Genomic DNA, 18,457 nt, shown 5'->3' with positions numbered 1-18,457 from the left:
AATCAATAAAATAAATAATTTATCAAACCCACATATATATAAATGGTTTTTAATTTCAATATATTTATACAAATAAAAATATTATTTATTATTACAAAGATAAAATATTGTTTACAAAATATTTGAGAATATAATATAAATTGAATCTATCAAATCCACTAAAATACATTTAAATAAAATTTAGTTTTTTTATTTTAAAAAAATCATAAAAATAAAAATATTAATAATGAATAATTATTTTTGTAATCAAAATTTATGAAATTTTTTATGATATGAATCTTCAAAATTTCATTTACATTTTATATAAAAATATTTAGTTAACAAAAGTGAAAATATTATTTACCAAAAATTTGCAATTTTATTTTTGGTTGATTTTTTTGTTAATGTTAAATTTTGAAATAGTAAAATAAATAATTGATATAATAATCCAAATATAATGTTTGCATAATTTTTGTGCCTTGGATTTTAATAAAAATAAAATTGATGCATTATCAATAAATTTATATAATATTAATGCTTGTCGTTATATCAATAATAATATATTTCTTCAGATATACCATTAAAATATACAATCCCTATGTATTTATACGTTATTTATAGTTATTTTGATATTAAACTTTAAGTTATTAATATAACTATTGAATTTATATGCATTTCCTTAGCTTATCCAAACATTTTCATATTTTTCATTCGTATTCAAGCATTTCCCAAGTGTATCCGTATCCAAGTTGTCTGATACGATACCTAATACCGATACTTTAATTCTTAGTTGTGCCTGCATCTGCTAAGAAATAATCATTGAATATGCTTGATTTTGCAAGTAATCGGATCTCATAAGTAGCCTTCTTTCTCTCTTCACCCGTCCCCTTTGCAAGCTTGTCGGCTAAAAACCTAGCTAGCATTTTCATGGCTTATGTAGTTGTCATATTGCCAGCAAAAATCGTTCTTGTAATGTCACAACTACCACCTATTTCAGCCACTGATATTCGGTTATCGGAAAATAACTGTTGAATAAGCTTCTTTAAACCTAAATTAGAAACCAGTATTTTGAAATTTTTACAATTCCAGTATTTTGAAACATTTTAATGACACCTTGACAATTAATTAAGGGCACTTTTATAATTTTAATGGTTTCCATCTCGACCAGTGAGTTTTTTGTCAATTTTTTTAAAAGTTTAGGGGATTGTTTTTGTTAAAGTAAAACTATAATGGGAGGTTCTTATGATTGTTAGAATTTTAGGAGAGGTTTTTGTATTTTATCCTAAAATTAACTATTTTCAACTCATTTAGTATCAATGATAAATTATCCTATTTGTCCTATTTTGATCAATAAATTTATATTCGTCCTATTAATGCTTTTTAAAAATAGTGTAGATTTATTAAAACATAGGGGTGATTTAAGTACTTTACTTTTTTTTTCATCTGGTTGAGTGGGAATCCCAGGATTGCTCATAGAGTGCTCTAACATACTTCATAGTATGTATTAGCCACATTATGGTACAACACACGGTGCGATGTGACTGTGATGTTGGTTTTAGGAGTAGAACCAGAGTGGGAGCGCTCTATGTAGGATGCATAGGAGAATGGATCTGCTCCTCACACACACATACTATCATGCATTGGGAATATTTCCCGTATTTTTTGGTTTTTATTCATGGGAGATGTATCCATTTGTGAGAGATCAGCTTCAATCAGTGCAAGGCCTGTTCGAACAGTCTTTACAACCTTGCATTGGGAACATCTCCGTATGTATATGTTTTATTTTATGGGGAGATATTCCTAATACAAGGCTATGATGGTTGTTTGAATGGACTTTGCTATGACTGAATCCAATTTCCATTTGTGAGGAGCAGATCCCGTTACTCTGTATAGAGGATTTTCCAATTCCGTTGCAACCCACGTCGATGAATTGGGATTTACTCCTCACACCAATCTCACGGATACATCCCATTGTGTATTAGGAGGAGACGGGATCTGCTCCTCACAAATGGGCGCCTCACATACACATCCACGGTGCATTGGTAACATCTCCCATGAATAATACTTAATATTCACGGGAGATGTTTCCAATGTATGGTAGGATGTGCGTGTGAGGCGCCTGTGAAGCACCAGGTGTGAGGAGCAGATCCGGTCTATTGCGAGGGAGTATCATCCAATAATAAGAAAAATGTTTCCGATGTGCGGTTGGATCATTCTGTGAGGTCGGTGTGAGGAGCGATTCGGTCTCGCCGCTGGCTCAGTAGCCAAATCCGGTAGATCAGACCGTTTCGTAGTATGTTATATCATTTATGTCCTTAAAAGCAAAAGATTCCAATCCGGAGGCAATCACACAAGGCCTACAAGCAGAGTCCGATCCTTTCATCTCATCGTCAACAATTCAATATCCTTTACTTGTGAAGATAACGCGAACGCAAACATCTAAGTGAGTACATGTGCATAAGAAAAAGAAGCAATTAAGCATAACACTCTTCAAATCTCAATCAATCTCCCGCCGGTTTGACAGCGAACGAGAGAGAGAGAGAGAGAGAGAGAGAGAGAGAGAGGAAGCGATGAGTTTCGAGGAGTTCGACGACTGGGACGAGACGTTCCTGGATCAAGCTATTCGTGTGGAAGAAGGTCTCATGGCCATGTCTTCCACAAACCCTACTCAGAACTACCAGGACCACCATCACCACCAGCAGCAGCAGCTGTCTCAGCTCAGTACGGTGGCTTTCCATCCACCACCATTTTACCCTGCTCACCAAGATTTCTTGAGCTTCTCCCCTCCTCGAGAGTTCTCTCAGAGGCTTCCGGACCAACATCACCTCCAACCCTCAGCCATTACCAAAATCACATCAGTCGTTGCTCCTCAGTCTCCTGCTGCTCTTTGGGCTGCGAAGGAGAAAGATTTCGAAATCAACAGATTGAAGGTAGGGTTCCAATCAAATAGTACTTATCTTTTCTTTCTCCACTTTTTATCTTCTGAAATGAACTGTCTCTTTATCGCTTTCTTTGTGATTTGTTTCTTTTGCTTCTATTGGTTTTATATAGAAAAATTATTGCTTCTAAGATTCGCATCAAGCGCTGATTCTGATTTATGGATCGCGAGCCAAAATGAGGTTTATATGATAATGGAGCATAGCTGTAACTGACATTCGCTATTGCCTTTATTTGAATGACAGAGAGAACTGGGGCGTGTTTCGAAGCAGCTAGCTAACTTGGTATGTTGCTCTATGATCTCCTTATGCATAATGTTCAACAACCCGATTGATATTTATGTGTAAAATGCTTCGTATTTGATCTTTGGATAAAGTTTCTTGCTCACTTTTCTTTTCTGAAATACCAAATTATTTTTATTCGTCTTCATTCTTGAGATTCACAAGATTCACAAACTGCCTAAAGTTGGATGCGTGCTTTCTTTTATTTCTTAGGTCTAGGTCTTTATGGGAAATGGAGATGCATCCATCAGTTTTAGACGTAAAGCGAGCGGTTCAGTTGAACAAGATCGGTGTCATGGATGGACGAGCTTTTGATCCTTGTCCGCATAAACACTACACTTTTAAGCATCTTTACCTGTTCCGAAAATATAGCTAACATGGACTTGGAGAGCCATCTTTTATGAAGCTTCTGTCTGATAATTAGAGTCTTAGCATTTGCATCATAGGAGCTAGGACTATAATTTCTTTGGCATCATAGAATCAAGTACCGTAATTTCTTTGGAAAGGTTAAACTCCACTTCATTGTGGAGAACCATGCCAAATGGTCGCTGTGAAATGGAAGTGGGATGTAGTACACACTACCTGGTCAAATGTAAGCTGTCTCTTGGTCTAGAAATGCGAGAGGTTTATGTATCTCAAACCTTAAAATAGAAGGAGGGATGGAGGAATGAAAAAGATGAAAAAATGAAACCTTTCCTACTTGGGATGTTATTTCCCAGTTTTCTATCATTTCTATTTGTGTTAGCAACATTTGAGTTGCATTTCCATTTCCAAAGAATGCCACGTGCATCAAAACAATCATCTAAATTCTTGAATAGCATAATAAGGTCAATGATGTTTCTCATTTACCGAGGGACTGCAAGAACCAATATTATCACTGACTTCTAAATGATTGAGCATTTAAATATATTGTTGATAGGCCGTGCTTTACAGAGAAAGTATTTGATAACCATATAGAAGCATGCACATAAAACTGTTGTGTCTGAGATAAGGATTTGAAGCTACATAATTTGGTGGCAAGTTAGGGGGATGGCATAAAAAATACTGCAACTACAAAAAGTATCTCTGGTAAGAGGTAAACTAAGAGAAATCCCAACTGGAATTGTTTAGTTATGTAAAAAAGACTAATTTTGGAACAGATGAAATGAGTTAATTAGTTCCCGTTGAAGTCTCTGAAAGGACAAGGGGAAGGCCAAAAAGGGCATGGGTTGCAGTACTGAGAAGATTACAAGTGTTTTGATTTAATTAGTGAATGAACCTTGATAGATTGAAATGGCAGAATGTTTTTTTTTTTCCTGACTTCTATGAACTTCCTTTTCTATGAAGTTGGCAAAGCCTATCCATAACATTTTCTTGTACTTAAAAAAATTTTGTAGAAAAGGCTATAGCTTTGTGGTCTCTTCTATGTGTCGAGTTCTTTTTTTTTTTCCTTTTTTGATCAGCTATGCATCAAATTCTTACCTTATTGCATTGTTATTGATTCTATACCTTTTCTAATTAGCTAAGCTGCTTAAGGATTTACATTCTCATCAAGGGTTTGTGAATTAAATGATCATGCATTTTTAGGAACAAGAATGTGTGGAGCTTCAGAAGGACAGGGATAAAAAAGAAAAGCAGCTTATTTCTCTTGTTTCACAGATTGAGGCAAAGGATGCTGAGATTGACCATTTGAAGAGCACAAATGTGTGAGTGAAACTGCAATTCCTTTTCAATTGGTGACTTCAACAAACTTTTAGGTGATGTTTGGCATTGATGATGATTTCTTGAAAATCACTGCCATGTCAGAGCCATATCAGCATTAGAGGAACCAGTGTTGAAATTTCTGTTTGATTGGCTGATTTTGGTGATTTTCGGAAAATCTGCCAAATATCGATTATTGAAATCAGCCCTTTTCAAGGATCACCTTTTTTGGTAGTTTCCTGATTTTTAGCTGATTCTGATTTTTTGAGGATGACATGGCATTGAATAATAACTCATATACAAAAATAATTGGCCCTTGAAAATCAGTACCAAACAGACTCAAAGGCTATTTCTTAAAAATCAGATTACATGGCATAAATGATACCAAATAACAAATTTTGGTGATTTTTCAAAAATCACCGATTTCTGGATAACCGGAAAGGGGGAATCATTATCGATACCAAACATCACCTTAGATGTTTCATAACATTAACTTTTATTTTCTAGAATTCAATTGAGCTTAAGAAATTTGATGTTAAGGAAAAGGTAACTTACATGACATTTCTACCTCCTTTATTATTGTAATTTTTGAAGTGTAAATGTATATTTGTGTTTATTGAGTGAACTTTGGCAATGATTTTAATGGTAGTGGCCTGTCTTTGGCATTCTTCCTAAGATCTAGTGAGGGTATATATGGGGCAATTATTTTGAGATTTTAGATAACCAGTTGCTGTTGTCCCAATTCCTTTGCGTTTTGGGGTATTTTATGGTCTAGTGGTTTTGCACCATCCATGTGCTTATATGGAGCTATTGTTTTTCATGCTGTTTTTACTACTTCTCTGTTCCCAGTTTGTAATTTCTCAGTTGTAAATGAGATGCATTAAACCCTATAAGTGAAATGTCTTATCCAACCTGATGGCATCTTTAGGATTGACCAAATATTTTGAAGATGTTCTCTGGTCAGATTGACAACCAGTATCCAGATGAAGTAGAGACAGGCTGAAATTATGTAAATTTGTATTTATGTTCAGACAAATGGTATGGAGTCATCAATTGATTGGTATTGTGGTCTCAAGAGGTGATTACTTTTTGTGGGGATTCAAGTGAAGTTTATTTAGTTATCCCCTCTCCATGGGAATGAATAATAATGGAGAAAGAAAGCAGGAATTAACAGTTCTCTTTTTAGAAAAACAATTTCTTAATCAAATAAGCTGGGCAAGTTGGCATACTTAATTTAATTGCACATTAAGAAAAAGAAGCAAGAGTCCTCAGGAGAATTCTTGTTCTTATATTGCACTTGATTGTGGCTTATTTCTTGTTCACCACTTCACCTATATTTTCAGTAGTTGAGGCATATCATTCTTATTGTATTTTGAGTTTTGACCCATGTGAATCTTGTTAGTCTTTTTTAGGGTGTCCATTGATATTTCTTATTTGTATCATGATAACTTAGTTGCCCATATTTTCTGGAAAGTCATGGTTGAGAATGCTGCAATGGCAGGGAATGTGGAGCTCCTGTTGAGGACAATCCTCGCATTTCTTTACAATATCACTCTGCAAATTCTTCAATTGACTTAAATGGTCATCGGATCATTAATGGTAAGAGTTGGATTCAAAATGTGTTTGTAGTTTGGTGTTTCTTCTATCCTGTTATTTCATCACTTGATATTTTTGTTTTTCTTCTATTTTTTTGTGAAGATGTTGGAGCTTGGAGGTATCAAGGCATGTCTCTAGGCAAGGCCTAGCTGAGGTGCCTTGATGTCCAGGTATGAAGCATGGCATGTTGATGAGGCATATGCAAGGTTCAAAATATTGATATACCCGATATGCCTATTGGCGTATCGGTAGCTGTTACTTTCTTTATTTTTTTCAAATCTGGTTCCGAGGGGTTGGTTTAAGGTCCATCCACCCCCTGAACCAGTTGAGACCCCGAAACACCCCCTCTAAGGGCGTATCGGGAAGCCTCCGATATGTATCAATATTTTGAACCTTGGGCATAAGCTTTATGTGGGTTGCCTACATTTCCAAGCTTCTGGTTAGATCTGGCACCTTGTGGACATGTAAATTGGTTTCAACAAAAATATGAATGCCCTAAAAGGAAAATAGAAATTATGTTTTACTTGTGCCTCCACATGGTTTATGCATGATAACCTTAACCTGATAGAAGACACAAAGCCAATGAAGCATAAACTTGTATAATTAAATACATTGTTTTTGGCAGACATGCACACGCAGCTTAGGCCTTACATTTTAGGCTGGTGAAACACCTTGCCTCATGCTAAGTGTTGTAAGATATAGTTCTAACATATTTGCTATTTGGATTTTTTTTTGTTAGCACAAATGAGCTGTAAAGCTGTAGGAGTCCAGACAGAGACATTTGATGCTTGTACTCCTCATCTGATGTTTGGTAGACATCATGATCTTTCAAGCAAGTTGTGTTCCATCTGGGATACTGCGAATGAGCAAGGATCAGGAAGAAACCTGCTCTCTAGGTTGTTTTCAACATGCTCAGAAGACCTTCACATCCTTTTTAGTTGCACGGGCATGAACTTGTCCTCCAAATTAACTCAGGAAACTCTAGTAGATAAAAGCTTCTTTGATACTGCCTTACATGATTCTATCAAGTCTGCTCAATCCATTGAAGCTGCAAAAGTGTCTTGGTTCTATTCAATGTTAGCAAAGGTGCTTAGTTAAATGATGCCTGTATATATACCTTTGTGCTAGTGAGATGCATCTTTATGCTTGCTATTGTATGTAATATTTATTTTTTATTTAGTTTTTAAGGAAAAGTAATAACTTATTGTATTCTATTGCAAAAAAGAAGGTGGCACAAATCTGCACAAAATATAAAAAATTAAAGACAGCGCTCTCACATAGAAAAGGTCCTCTCAATGCCTTTTTTGTCAAGTATATCAACTGTGGTATAATATTTACTCCCTTGGGGTTCTTCTAGATGGATATTCAACCGAGCCACAGTACAGAGTCCACTTCCACTTTTTGGCAGAAATTGATTGCCTAAACATGTTATTTTGATTGGCATGATCTTGTTATGCTACTACTATTCTCATGGTATAAATTTGTAGGTTTGCAAGTTTGTCTAAAATTTTGATCCTACATTTCCTTGTATACCGAAAAAAAAAAAAACTGGTCCTTGAAGTTGTTGTTTGATGCTTCAAGAGCAACCTTGGAAGGCAATAAGGGGCAAGGTTTAATTCATTCATATCCAGAAAATGGTTTGTGGCCATGTTGGCTTCTTTGGTGGTTTACTTAATAATATTGCCTGTTAGTTTCATCATAAAGGGGAAACATTTAAGTCATTGAAGCCAACTGGAACAATTGCAACAGCAGAATTAAGCATCAAGTTGAGGTTGGCTTCTTGGGAGGGTTAAGAATAGCTTATGAATGCTTTATGAAGCTGGATGAAAAGGATAAGGATCACCAATATGTTGAGAAGGACAATTATAGGGTAAATGAACATCCTGTCTTTAGTAGATGATTGGCATAGGTGGAAGAAGCTCTTTAGTGTAAGGACAGGTGGAATAAACCCGAGACAGGAAGAGGAGAAAACAGGGGTAGGGGTTGAAGAGGCATGCATGTTTTTATTAAGTCTGGTTTTGGGGAATTGTGATTAGTTGATTCAGAGTTGTAAGGTATGCTGCAACTTTGGATGGGATCATTTAGTGGGTGGTGACAAGATGCTGGTTTTTCAATTGTTTGGTATTTTTTGCATACAATATTTTTTTCATGAATCTACTAAAAGAAAAAGTAAAAATTTCTTTCAATCAAACATTTCAATGCATATGAAAATTCTATCCATGAACAAAAGAAAAATTGCAACTATGCATTTTAGACTGAGCTGGGTAGGGGATGGTAATTTCAAGGGCTTGAGGGTTTAGGTGCTCCCTTTTTTGGTGAGGTCATCAACTTCATTGCAGTTTACAAGATGTAATCTTGCTTGCCTTCTTCATGGCTTGCATTGTGTCCTATTCTATATTAATATAGTATCTATAGTGACCAATCTGAAAAAAAGAATTTATTTTGAGTATATTTTGGTGCAAATAATCTTATGGAGTTACATTTGTTCCATGTTAAGAAATGGAAAACTATTGGGACATCATTTTTTTTTTGATAAATGAGAGTAATTTTATTGAAATAAATATCGGAAATACAAGAAGCCTAGGAAGAGGCACGAGATGTTACCTCCCCCAAGGACTGAATCATAAACACTAAACATGCCCAAACCTTAGATACAAATTACAAAGTAGCCCAAAACAGATCACCCCTTGACACCCCTTGCTTGGCCAGAGAATCGGCCATTACATTTGCTGATCTGCTAACCCACTGGAACCTAACAGTCATATTTCTTGTCATCCATTTAACTTTCTTTAACAGATCCCTGGGCTATTCAGCCAGCCCACTACTACCTTGGAGTCTCCTACTAACGAATTGTTCACTCCTATTTGACTATCCATTTGTATACCTTGTACTGCTGCTAGTACCGCTGCTATTGGGACATCATTGTTTACATATGTCTATATGTAACCATGCATCAGTTTGCTTAATATGTTCGTGCTCATGAAAGTCCTCTCATCAGCTAGTGTGGAAATGTAAAATTGTTGGTTCATAAGTCCAAAGTTGTCCACAGCATTTGAGTCCTATAATCTATAGTTTTGCAACATGGTGGATATTGATTTGTTGTTGCTGGAGCCAAGGCATTTCTAGTGACAATATCCTTTTGCCCTCATCCTTTGGTTTATTGGAAAGGCTAGACTGATGAAAAGGATATGCATTTCATCAAATGAGGCTGCATTGTTGTCCTAAATGTATTTGTTAAAATTACTGTTGGCATGAACTATATTTTGCTTATTTGGTTTGATTTTTATAATTCTTTGATTAATGTGTTTCTTATCCATGTTACAGCTCAGCAATAGGTTGGTGCATTTGGATTCTGTATATGAAGCACTACTAGACCTCTGTGTTCTTCAAAATGTGAGTGATAAAAATCTGTTTTCATATTTGGAGTTTGTAGAACGGAATGGTGGGTCTTTTGGATGTGGTATTCCAATATTTAAGCACATTTTGCATGGCAAGAATCTTTGATGTATCTCCTATTTGTTTTCTGAAGCAGTAGCACTACAATTTTTTTTATGAATACAGTAGCACTACATTCACTAATTAATTAAAAGGAAAAAACTCCTCAGATTCTTCAAGGATGTAAAAAATACTGGAAGAAGAGGGAGTAGAGCTCCCTGGGAAAACCAGGAATTTCAGGAACTGGAGTTTTTTCATTCCCCAGTTCTTGACATTCCTGGGTTTCCCAGGGAGCTCCTATCAAAATTCATCTTCATTCTATTATTTGAAGGAGGCTTCCATTCTATGTTTTATTTTTTTCCATACGGTTTTAAAAAGGGAAAGTTGTTTCTTAACCTATATTTCCAGTTCTGGAACCACTAGGCTTGGGCACCTCTCTTATCTTTTAAAGAAAGAAGTTTGAGGTCCAGCTTTCTCAAAAGGTACCACACTTAAAATGAACCAACAACTTAACACCCATGGGTGTTAGTCAGTATTTACTGTTTACCACTTTGTTTTCCTCAATTGTTCTTTTAGATGGTAGGGCGTTTATCTCTCTTCTCATCTATGCCTTGTTAATTAAGTCACTTTCATCTGGTTGCTGATAAGAGAAGGATCTAAATGACTGATAAGAAATTTGCAAGTCTAAATCTTGATTTTTATACATTTATGATTATGTGGAACAGTTGATGTTGGTTTGAATTCCACGGACTGTTCTTTTCAGCCATTTTGAGTTCTGCAGAAAACATCTAAGAGTAAAGGAGTAAATATGTAACCATGGCATATTGACATATTTTTGATCAATATGAGACATAAACATAAAACAAAAAAGAGAATAGTGTGGTTGCTGGGGGGTATTTTTATGCCATTACTTTTTATCATCAATTTAATATGTTTTCATGTTGTTGATCCAAAAAAGCAGCAGTGGCATGGGGGTATGCAGAGACCATGCCTCACTTTTTCCATATAGGGTCTTCTTTGTCAATTTCCTATTAGCTACCACCAAGCAAAAGGTACATAACTTTCAACGAACAGGAATATTCCACAATTGTACCTTTTTGGAGGAATAGGGACATTCCATAATTCCTTATTGAGAGGCTGTTCTCATTCTTTGCTCCCTTCTGGGAGGTCCTTTGTATGGTTCTGATTTCTATTAATAAATTTACCTTACCTTTTTCAAAAAAAAAATCCTTATTGAGGCTGGAGATGGGGGCATTCTCTTTGCAGTACAACACCTTAAGAGAGGATGATGAAAAGAGCAAAGTGGATTTCAAGATCCATAACATATTACAATTCTTTTAGGCTGCCTACAAGAAAAATAATCTGCTCACCAAATTTCTTTATTTGTAATTTGTAATTTTCTGTTTTGTAGTTTTATCTTTATCAAAACTTCTTTTTAGTGATGTCTGATTTGCATCTATTTAGGTAGCTGAATAGTGTTCAGTAATATGTTAATTACCTGGATATATATGCACATATATGGTGATTAGCACCGTCAAATCAGTGTATCCCATCACTTGATTCTATATGTATCCATTTTAATTGTAGTTTTTCCTAAAGGAAAACTCTTTCTACTCACATCATTTCATTGCTAGATGTTCTTGCTCTTTGCAAACTACAGAGGCACGCCTTGTAAAACAGTGTTGATCTTGTTTGTTTATGCAAAAGAATCTATTTCAATGAATATTGTCTGGCGTGTTAATCATATATATATATATCCTCACCCCCTTAATTTGCACCCTTGTCATTCCGTGACGTGAATATTGATTTCATTTTCATTAACTGTAGTGCCGCTTTTATGGTATGAAAAAAGTCCTTTCTCTTGAGCTAATAAATCTGACAGTATAAATAGTTTTCATGGCACCAAGGTGAGGCTAGTTGGGGGGGGGGTGCATTGTCACCTAGTTGCCTAGGCAATGGATGTTTTGAAAAAAAAGACCATGAATTCTAGTGTAATTCCTTAAGTTCCACAGCAACCAGCGACTATCTTTAACTTGTAATCTTCTAAAATCTTCATAAAAAAGTAAGAATTTTTAAAATATAGAAATCAGTGTATTATTGAGAAGAAAAAGAAGAGAGAAAGGAAAATTTAGAAAATATTGGGGCTAAGCCCCTTTTGTCCTAGGAAGAAGAAGTTCTTTGGTTCTTCCTTGCTTATTGGTTCAGGTTTTGAAGTCTACGAGGCTTCAAGATAACTTACACTAACATTTGTTTTTACTGAGCCCTAACAAAATGAGAAAATTATGAAAAGAAACTAGTATATAATCCCTCAAAGGCACTTATGCTAAGCAATCCTCCATTGGTGCCTTATTGCCTAGTTGTTGCCTTGTCAATTGAGTGTAATGAAAATGACTCGATCATAACTATTATTTAATTCTTTAGCGTCTGTTTTTTGTCTTTTCCTTGGAGTATTCATGCCTGTTGTAATGTCAATTCTTTCTCTATCATTCTGTTTTCCAGTTTTAAATATATTACTCCATTGTGGTGCAGGCTGTTATTGGACATAGATCTCTGCACATCTTACACGTTCTCTTGCAATACATGTTGAAATCAGACAGATATGATGGAAGGTAGAACTTGAGACTACTCGTTTGTCTGATGTTTTCCAATATCTTGTTGAGTATTAGTTTTGATGCTTAAAGTGAAGAATGCTAAAGTTTTGATGCTAAAGTACTCATTTAGATGTATTTCCCCCACTTTTCCTCCTTTGTTTCTTGGTTGGATTAGTTACCGTAGAAATAAGTATTGCTTGTGAGATTGAGATTTAGGCAGTGATTGTCAAAGATGTACAGTTTTCGTTATTAGAGGTTATTTGCACCATGAATGAATTAATAATCATAAATTTATACTGGTTAGCTTAAGATTTCCATCCTTGTCCATTTCGTTATTTAAAGCTTATGTAGAGCCTTAAACATTTTCTTTTTGCCTGGGAAAGCTTGTAAAATTAGTAGTAGAAGTGTTCAAATCGATGGGACTACTTGTAGTAGGAGGAGAGGAATTTGTTCAGAAGATGTTTAAAGAATTGGAAGAGAATATTCATCCAAAAGAACAAAAGAATTGGAAGAGAATTGTCCATTACCTTCGAGGGAGACTGTTGTTAACTATGTAGAAAGTCTTTCAGGGTTAATGAGAAGACTAAGGATGTAATGGAACTCAGGAAGGGTATTCTTGCAGTTAGAAGATTCAAAAGTTGAAAAAAGCATCAGCCTGTCAAATGTCTTTGGTAGACTAGAAGGAAGGCTATTTGAGTTTTGACCAAATAAGAAGATGCTGAAATACAGGAAAATCCAAAAGAAGTAAAATGATTTGTTGCTTGTCTTGTTCGATTTGGAATGTTGGATGGGAAGTACCTGTTGGGTTTTTATTTCATGTGTTCTTCGTATTTGTTAAGTAGGTTTGTTTTGCTTGAGTTTCATTGTTGTGAAGACTGATTGTGGGGTGTGATTGTGTTTTGGTGTGGTTGTTGGGAAACTTGGTATTTGTTATTCTGGTAATCTGGTTCATGTTTGGTTGGGCTATAATTTGATGGTGCTTGGGTGGGTTTGGAACTCTTTTGTGTCTTTCTTTCAGGTGACTTCTGGTCACCTTCCTCGTAATTCTTTTTTTTCTTTTAATAATTTTTTATTTTATTACCAAAAAAATATCCAAGGTGAGCTTTGAAGTTTCTAAACACTCCCAGAATAGCTTACAATAGATTTCTTTGGATTTGAAAGGATTGTAATGATGATTACTACATGGCTTAGTGTTCAGTCTGTGTTCTCATTTTCCCATACAAATTTATAATGGGTTTCTTCTTCCCTTTCAGGTTAGACATAGTCCAAGTTTGGAAGTGCTTAAAAATAAGCACTTGTTTTGGATGAGGACGACACCAATAAGTGCTTATTTGTGTTTGGGAAATAAGCCCAAATAAGTGGGTCCAAATTTTAGGCTTATTTTTAAGTGCTTATTTCATTTCTGGCCTGTCTTGGCCCACCATGTCATTTTGAAAATACCTATATTACCCCTGATTGAAATAAGTTTGTTTCACCAAACGCTCATGAGTGCTTATAATTAGCACCTACTTTTAAACATTTATTAAAGAAGCACTTATTTTTCAAATAAGCACTCCCAAACTTAGCTGTAGTCAATTTCATTTAGGTGTATGGGTAGCTTATTATGATGCATCACAAATTTTTCCACTCATGCCCTTAGTTGTAGAAGTAGTCAATGAGGAATGAATTCATGCTATGCATTCATTGTCCTTTTTGTTTTTCTTAGTTTTTAAAATTACTTGTAAGCCCTTAACATTGGAAGGCCCCTTTTTTTTATAATCTTATACACTAAACCATTAGTATCTACCATAAAAAGTGTAATAGTTATTAAAAAGGTGACCTATCAATACAAAGGTTGAAGGGGATTGCTTCAGAATCTGAGAAGAGATGTGGGAAAATTATAAAACTAATTTATGAAAAGGATAATTGTTATAAATAAGGAGCTGACTAATTGAATACTACTAAAGTACTAAGTTGAATGGATAACATTGTTCCTTAAAAAATCAGGAGCCGACTAATTGCCTTATGCTGCTTTATGTATATTGTAATTTTTAAAATTATATTTGGTACCATTTTCTATTGTGTAATTTTTCTAGTTTTCTTTTTTGACTGAAGAATTTCCTTTTGGACTTGTGATCAGCCTTATTTTGTGGTTATGCTGCTTTGATGGATTTATGCTCCCAATATTTTCACCTATTTTTAAATGTAGATGCTTATGAACTTTGATTAGATGCTTATAAACTTTGATTTGATCTTTCAGTGTACTCTACTCAGGGACAATGTTATGGTCGAAGGCATGCATCGTATGAAAATTTTGGAGCCCTGTGTATCCGGGAGGGTGGATAGTGGAGGCCAGTTTGGTGAAAAAGGGGATGAAACTTTCTTTTCAAATTATATCTCATCTAGTACAAGATTATTCAATGTTGAAACTCTATACAAGGAGCATGAAAATCCTGCCAATGTCACGTTTCTTTCACGTATAAACTGGGTTTCACTCTTTGGGCTGATGCATCAGATTGCTATGGAGAACACAGAAGAATGTATACGAGTGGAAGCAATATCTATCATGAACCTGGTTCTTATGAGAAGTAATCCATATTTAGAAAGAGAAAAGTAAGTTCAGTGGAATCATTTTTCATTAGATGTCTCCAGGCATTTTGCATTATTTTTTCTTCTGTCCTAACGAATACCTTGCAACAGGTTTGGTTTTGAAAAGCTGTTTGAAAGTTTGCCACGGTTGCTGAGGAAGGAAGCTGGATTTTGTGTGCAAAAGCAAGCTCTGCAGCTTCTATTTCTTCTCTTAAATTGTAGGTTCACATGCTTTGGTTTCATCAGATTGGTTGACTTTGGTTTTTTTTTATTCAATTCTAGTTGATTATCCATGGGTTGGCAAGGTCATCTTAGGAATGATCAGTGTCCTTAAAAGATCCACTGATTTATAATATACTCAACTCAACTCAACTAGGCCTTGTCCCAGCTATATGGGGTTGGCTACATAAACCCTGTTTTGGCCATTCCACTCTGTTCAGTGCCATATCCTTTGTTAAATTATGGGCCCTCAAGTCATTTCTTACTATTTCAAACCATGTTCTTTTTGGTATGCTCCTAGCTCTTCTCGAGCCTTCAACTTGTAAAAAATCAGTTTTTCTCATTGGTTCTGTATATGACCTTCTCTGTGTTTGACCAAACCATCCTGGTTTACTTTCTCTCATTTTATCACCAATCGGTGCTACTTCTATTGTCATTTCAGCAATAAAATTTTACCTTAACATCTTCGAAAAAAAATCTTTCTAGTTTTTTTTTTTTTTGATCAATAGCAGAAACTTTTATTAATTAAAAGGATATGGATAAGATACAACAAGAAGGGGGGTAAAATCTCTTACCCCACCCAAAAAACATCACATTACAATACAGCCCAAAAGAAACTAGTTCTTCCCACCCCTTGTTTAGCTAGATAATCTGCAAAAGAATTGGCGCTCCTCTTGGACCACTGAAACTGAATTTGCATGTCTTGAGTGAGCTGGATTTTTTTTTTCTTTCGAGAACTTCCATAAATTAACTTCTTCCTTCTGCAGCCAGTTTAGAATCACCCTCCACCAACAGCATCCTAAAATCCAGCTGTTTGGCTCTTTTAATTCCTTCTAATACTGCTGAAATTTCAGCTCTAAGAGAATACCCCCAGCCTATAGGCCCTGAAAACATAGCCATAATTCGACCTTCTTCATCCCTGAACACTCCTCCAATACCTGAAAGGTCTGGGTTCCCTTTGCTGCTATCATCAAAATTCAATTTAGTGAACCCCATAGTTGGAGGAGACCAAGTTGGAACAGTAGCATTAAACAGCTGAGCAGACCATGCAACTTCTTTCCAATTTCTAATGATGTCTCCTGCTGAGATACCTTCAAAAAGCTCCTTAGACTTGACCCAATGAACCACCCTAATGTAGATTAAATCAATGATGGCTTCTTTGTTCCTTTTTTTTTCCTGGAAGGTTCATTGATTTCTTTCCTCCCACACTGACCAACATACAGCTGCTCCTACACATCTCCACAAGATCTTACCTCTCTTTTTTAAACCCCTCACTGGGACATAGTTAAACAAGCTTAGTACACTTGGGGGAGTGGGCCACCTGCAACCAAAAAGAGAGAAAAACCAACACCAGATTTCTGAAACAAAAAGACAGGAAACAAATAAGTGATAACAGCTCTCACCATTCCTCTTACATAAGATACACCAGTGTGGGGATAAACACCATCTTGGCTTTTTCTTTTCAAGTAAGTCACAAGTGTTACACTTTCCTAGGATAGCTTCCCAGCATAAAGCACCTACTCTGGGAGGAATTGGTCTACCCCAAACTTCCGGAGGTGGGAAAGGAGGATCAAGGGCTGAACGGGAATGGGTTAATTCCTTGAAGAAGGAAGAGCAAGAAAAAATACCCGAAGGAGTAGGAGCCCAAATCCTACTGTCCAATCTAGAGGGGTCAACAACTACTTCCTCCAAAATCTTAATCAAATTAGAAATGGAATCCAATTCAGAGTCTCTAAGAGGTAGGGCTGTTCACGGGTTGGGTTGGGTCGGGTTACCTGAAATTGAAACCAAAATCGACCTTGTGTTAAGCAAAACCGAGCTGGTCGGTTTGAGTTGGGTTGGGTCGGTTTGGGTCGGTTTGGGTCGGTTTCGGCTCTAAGTTCAACCATGGTAATAAATTGGTAGATTGGGCGTCAAAGAAGTAGTTAGCAACATCATCCAGCAAGGAATGCACATAAATTAAGAGAAAACAGGTCAATAATTTTGTGAAGCAGGAGCACCCCCCAATCAAGTTATTAAGAAAATAGAAGACCTTCTAATCTAAGTAAAAAATGACACCTAATTCTAATTGTAATTGGTTGCCTATTTGGTGTAAAAGACCATAGAAACTAGGATCCTTTGATTCTTTTCTTTAAACTTTTCCAAAAGAATTCCTTGTCTAGTTGTCTTACAATACTTGCCATTAATGTCATTCCTAACTAGAAGACTAGAAATTAAGTTAGGTTGTAACTAGGATAGAGACAACTTAGTTAAGTAGGAACTAAGTAGGTTGTAACTACTAACTAGGAACTAACTACTAACTACTAAGTCGGTACGGTTCGGGTTGGTTTTGATTTTCGCACATGAAAACCCATGAACAGCCCTACTAAGAGGCCTCCGAAAGCCCAAGTTCCAAACAGGGCCAGAAGTAGAATAGGTTAGGAAAGCAGCAACAAGTTCATTTTTAAACCTTGAGGGAGAGAACAAAGAAGGAAACTGCTCTTTCAAAGGTGAGTTACCCACCCAAATGTGTTCCCAAAATCTTACAGAAGTACTAGAGCAAAGGTCATACCTGATAAAAGGAAGGAAAGGTGGAAGAATAGTATGAATGGATTTCTAGGGGGAAGCTCTTGTAGCCCTAGATGAATACTTAGGATTATTTTAGCCCACAAATTATCCTTTTCTTTTGCCAGTCTCCATAACCATTTCCCCAACAAGGCTTCATTCTTCTTCTGCAAGTTACCTAAGCCAAGACCACCATCCTTTTAAGCTCTATTTATCAAATCCCACCTGACTCTATGATCCCTTTTCTCCCCCCCAGGTTCCCATAGGAAATCTCTCATGAATTTCTCCAACACCCTACACACTTCCTCAGGAATCTTAAACACAGAAAATATATCGGGAGGTTCGCCAAGGTTGTTTTAATCAATGTTATCCTACCACCCAAAGGTAGATGGTTTTTCTTCCATGAAGCTATCTTTTTTGTGAATTTCTCAATCACTGGATTCCAAAAGTCCTTTCTACTAGGATTATCCCCTAAGGGAAGTCCCAGATATTTCAGAGGCCACTGTGCAATCTTGCATCCCAATATTTGGGCCCTTTCTGCCACCTCTTCGGCCCTCATATTAACACCAATCATACAATTCTTATCAAAGTTGACTTTGAGGTTGGTCACATGTTCAAAGACATTAA

General features: G+C 36.0%; 1 protein-coding gene across 1 annotated transcript in view; it reads left to right on the top strand.

Moving 5' to 3' along the window:
• The first annotated feature begins 2,406 nt into the window (after positions 1–2,406).
• SUV2 (protein dimerization) overlaps positions 2,407–18,457 on the top strand; it is a 37,158-nt gene continuing 21,107 nt past the window's right edge. The window contains exons 1-9 of the mRNA XM_088961158.1: positions 2,407–2,909; positions 3,162–3,200; positions 4,764–4,882; positions 6,379–6,476; positions 7,213–7,559; positions 9,798–9,866; positions 12,438–12,517; positions 14,753–15,091; positions 15,179–15,285. Coding sequence (XP_088817284.1) covers positions 2,550–2,909; positions 3,162–3,200; positions 4,764–4,882; positions 6,379–6,476; positions 7,213–7,559; positions 9,798–9,866; positions 12,438–12,517; positions 14,753–15,091; positions 15,179–15,285 — 1,558 coding nt within the window. The 5' untranslated portion in view covers positions 2,407–2,549. The remainder of the gene's footprint in view (positions 2,910–3,161; positions 3,201–4,763; positions 4,883–6,378; positions 6,477–7,212; positions 7,560–9,797; positions 9,867–12,437; positions 12,518–14,752; positions 15,092–15,178; positions 15,286–18,457) is intronic.

The sequence above is a fragment of the Nelumbo lutea genome, chromosome 1 (assembly GCF_056320005.1).
Source record: "Nelumbo lutea isolate HS-2025 chromosome 1, American lotus-T2T, whole genome shotgun sequence".
Lineage (NCBI taxonomy): Eukaryota > Viridiplantae > Streptophyta > Magnoliopsida > Proteales > Nelumbonaceae > Nelumbo > Nelumbo lutea.
Note: the sequence above shows the minus strand (reverse complement) of the source record. Positions and strands in the feature narration are given on the sequence as shown.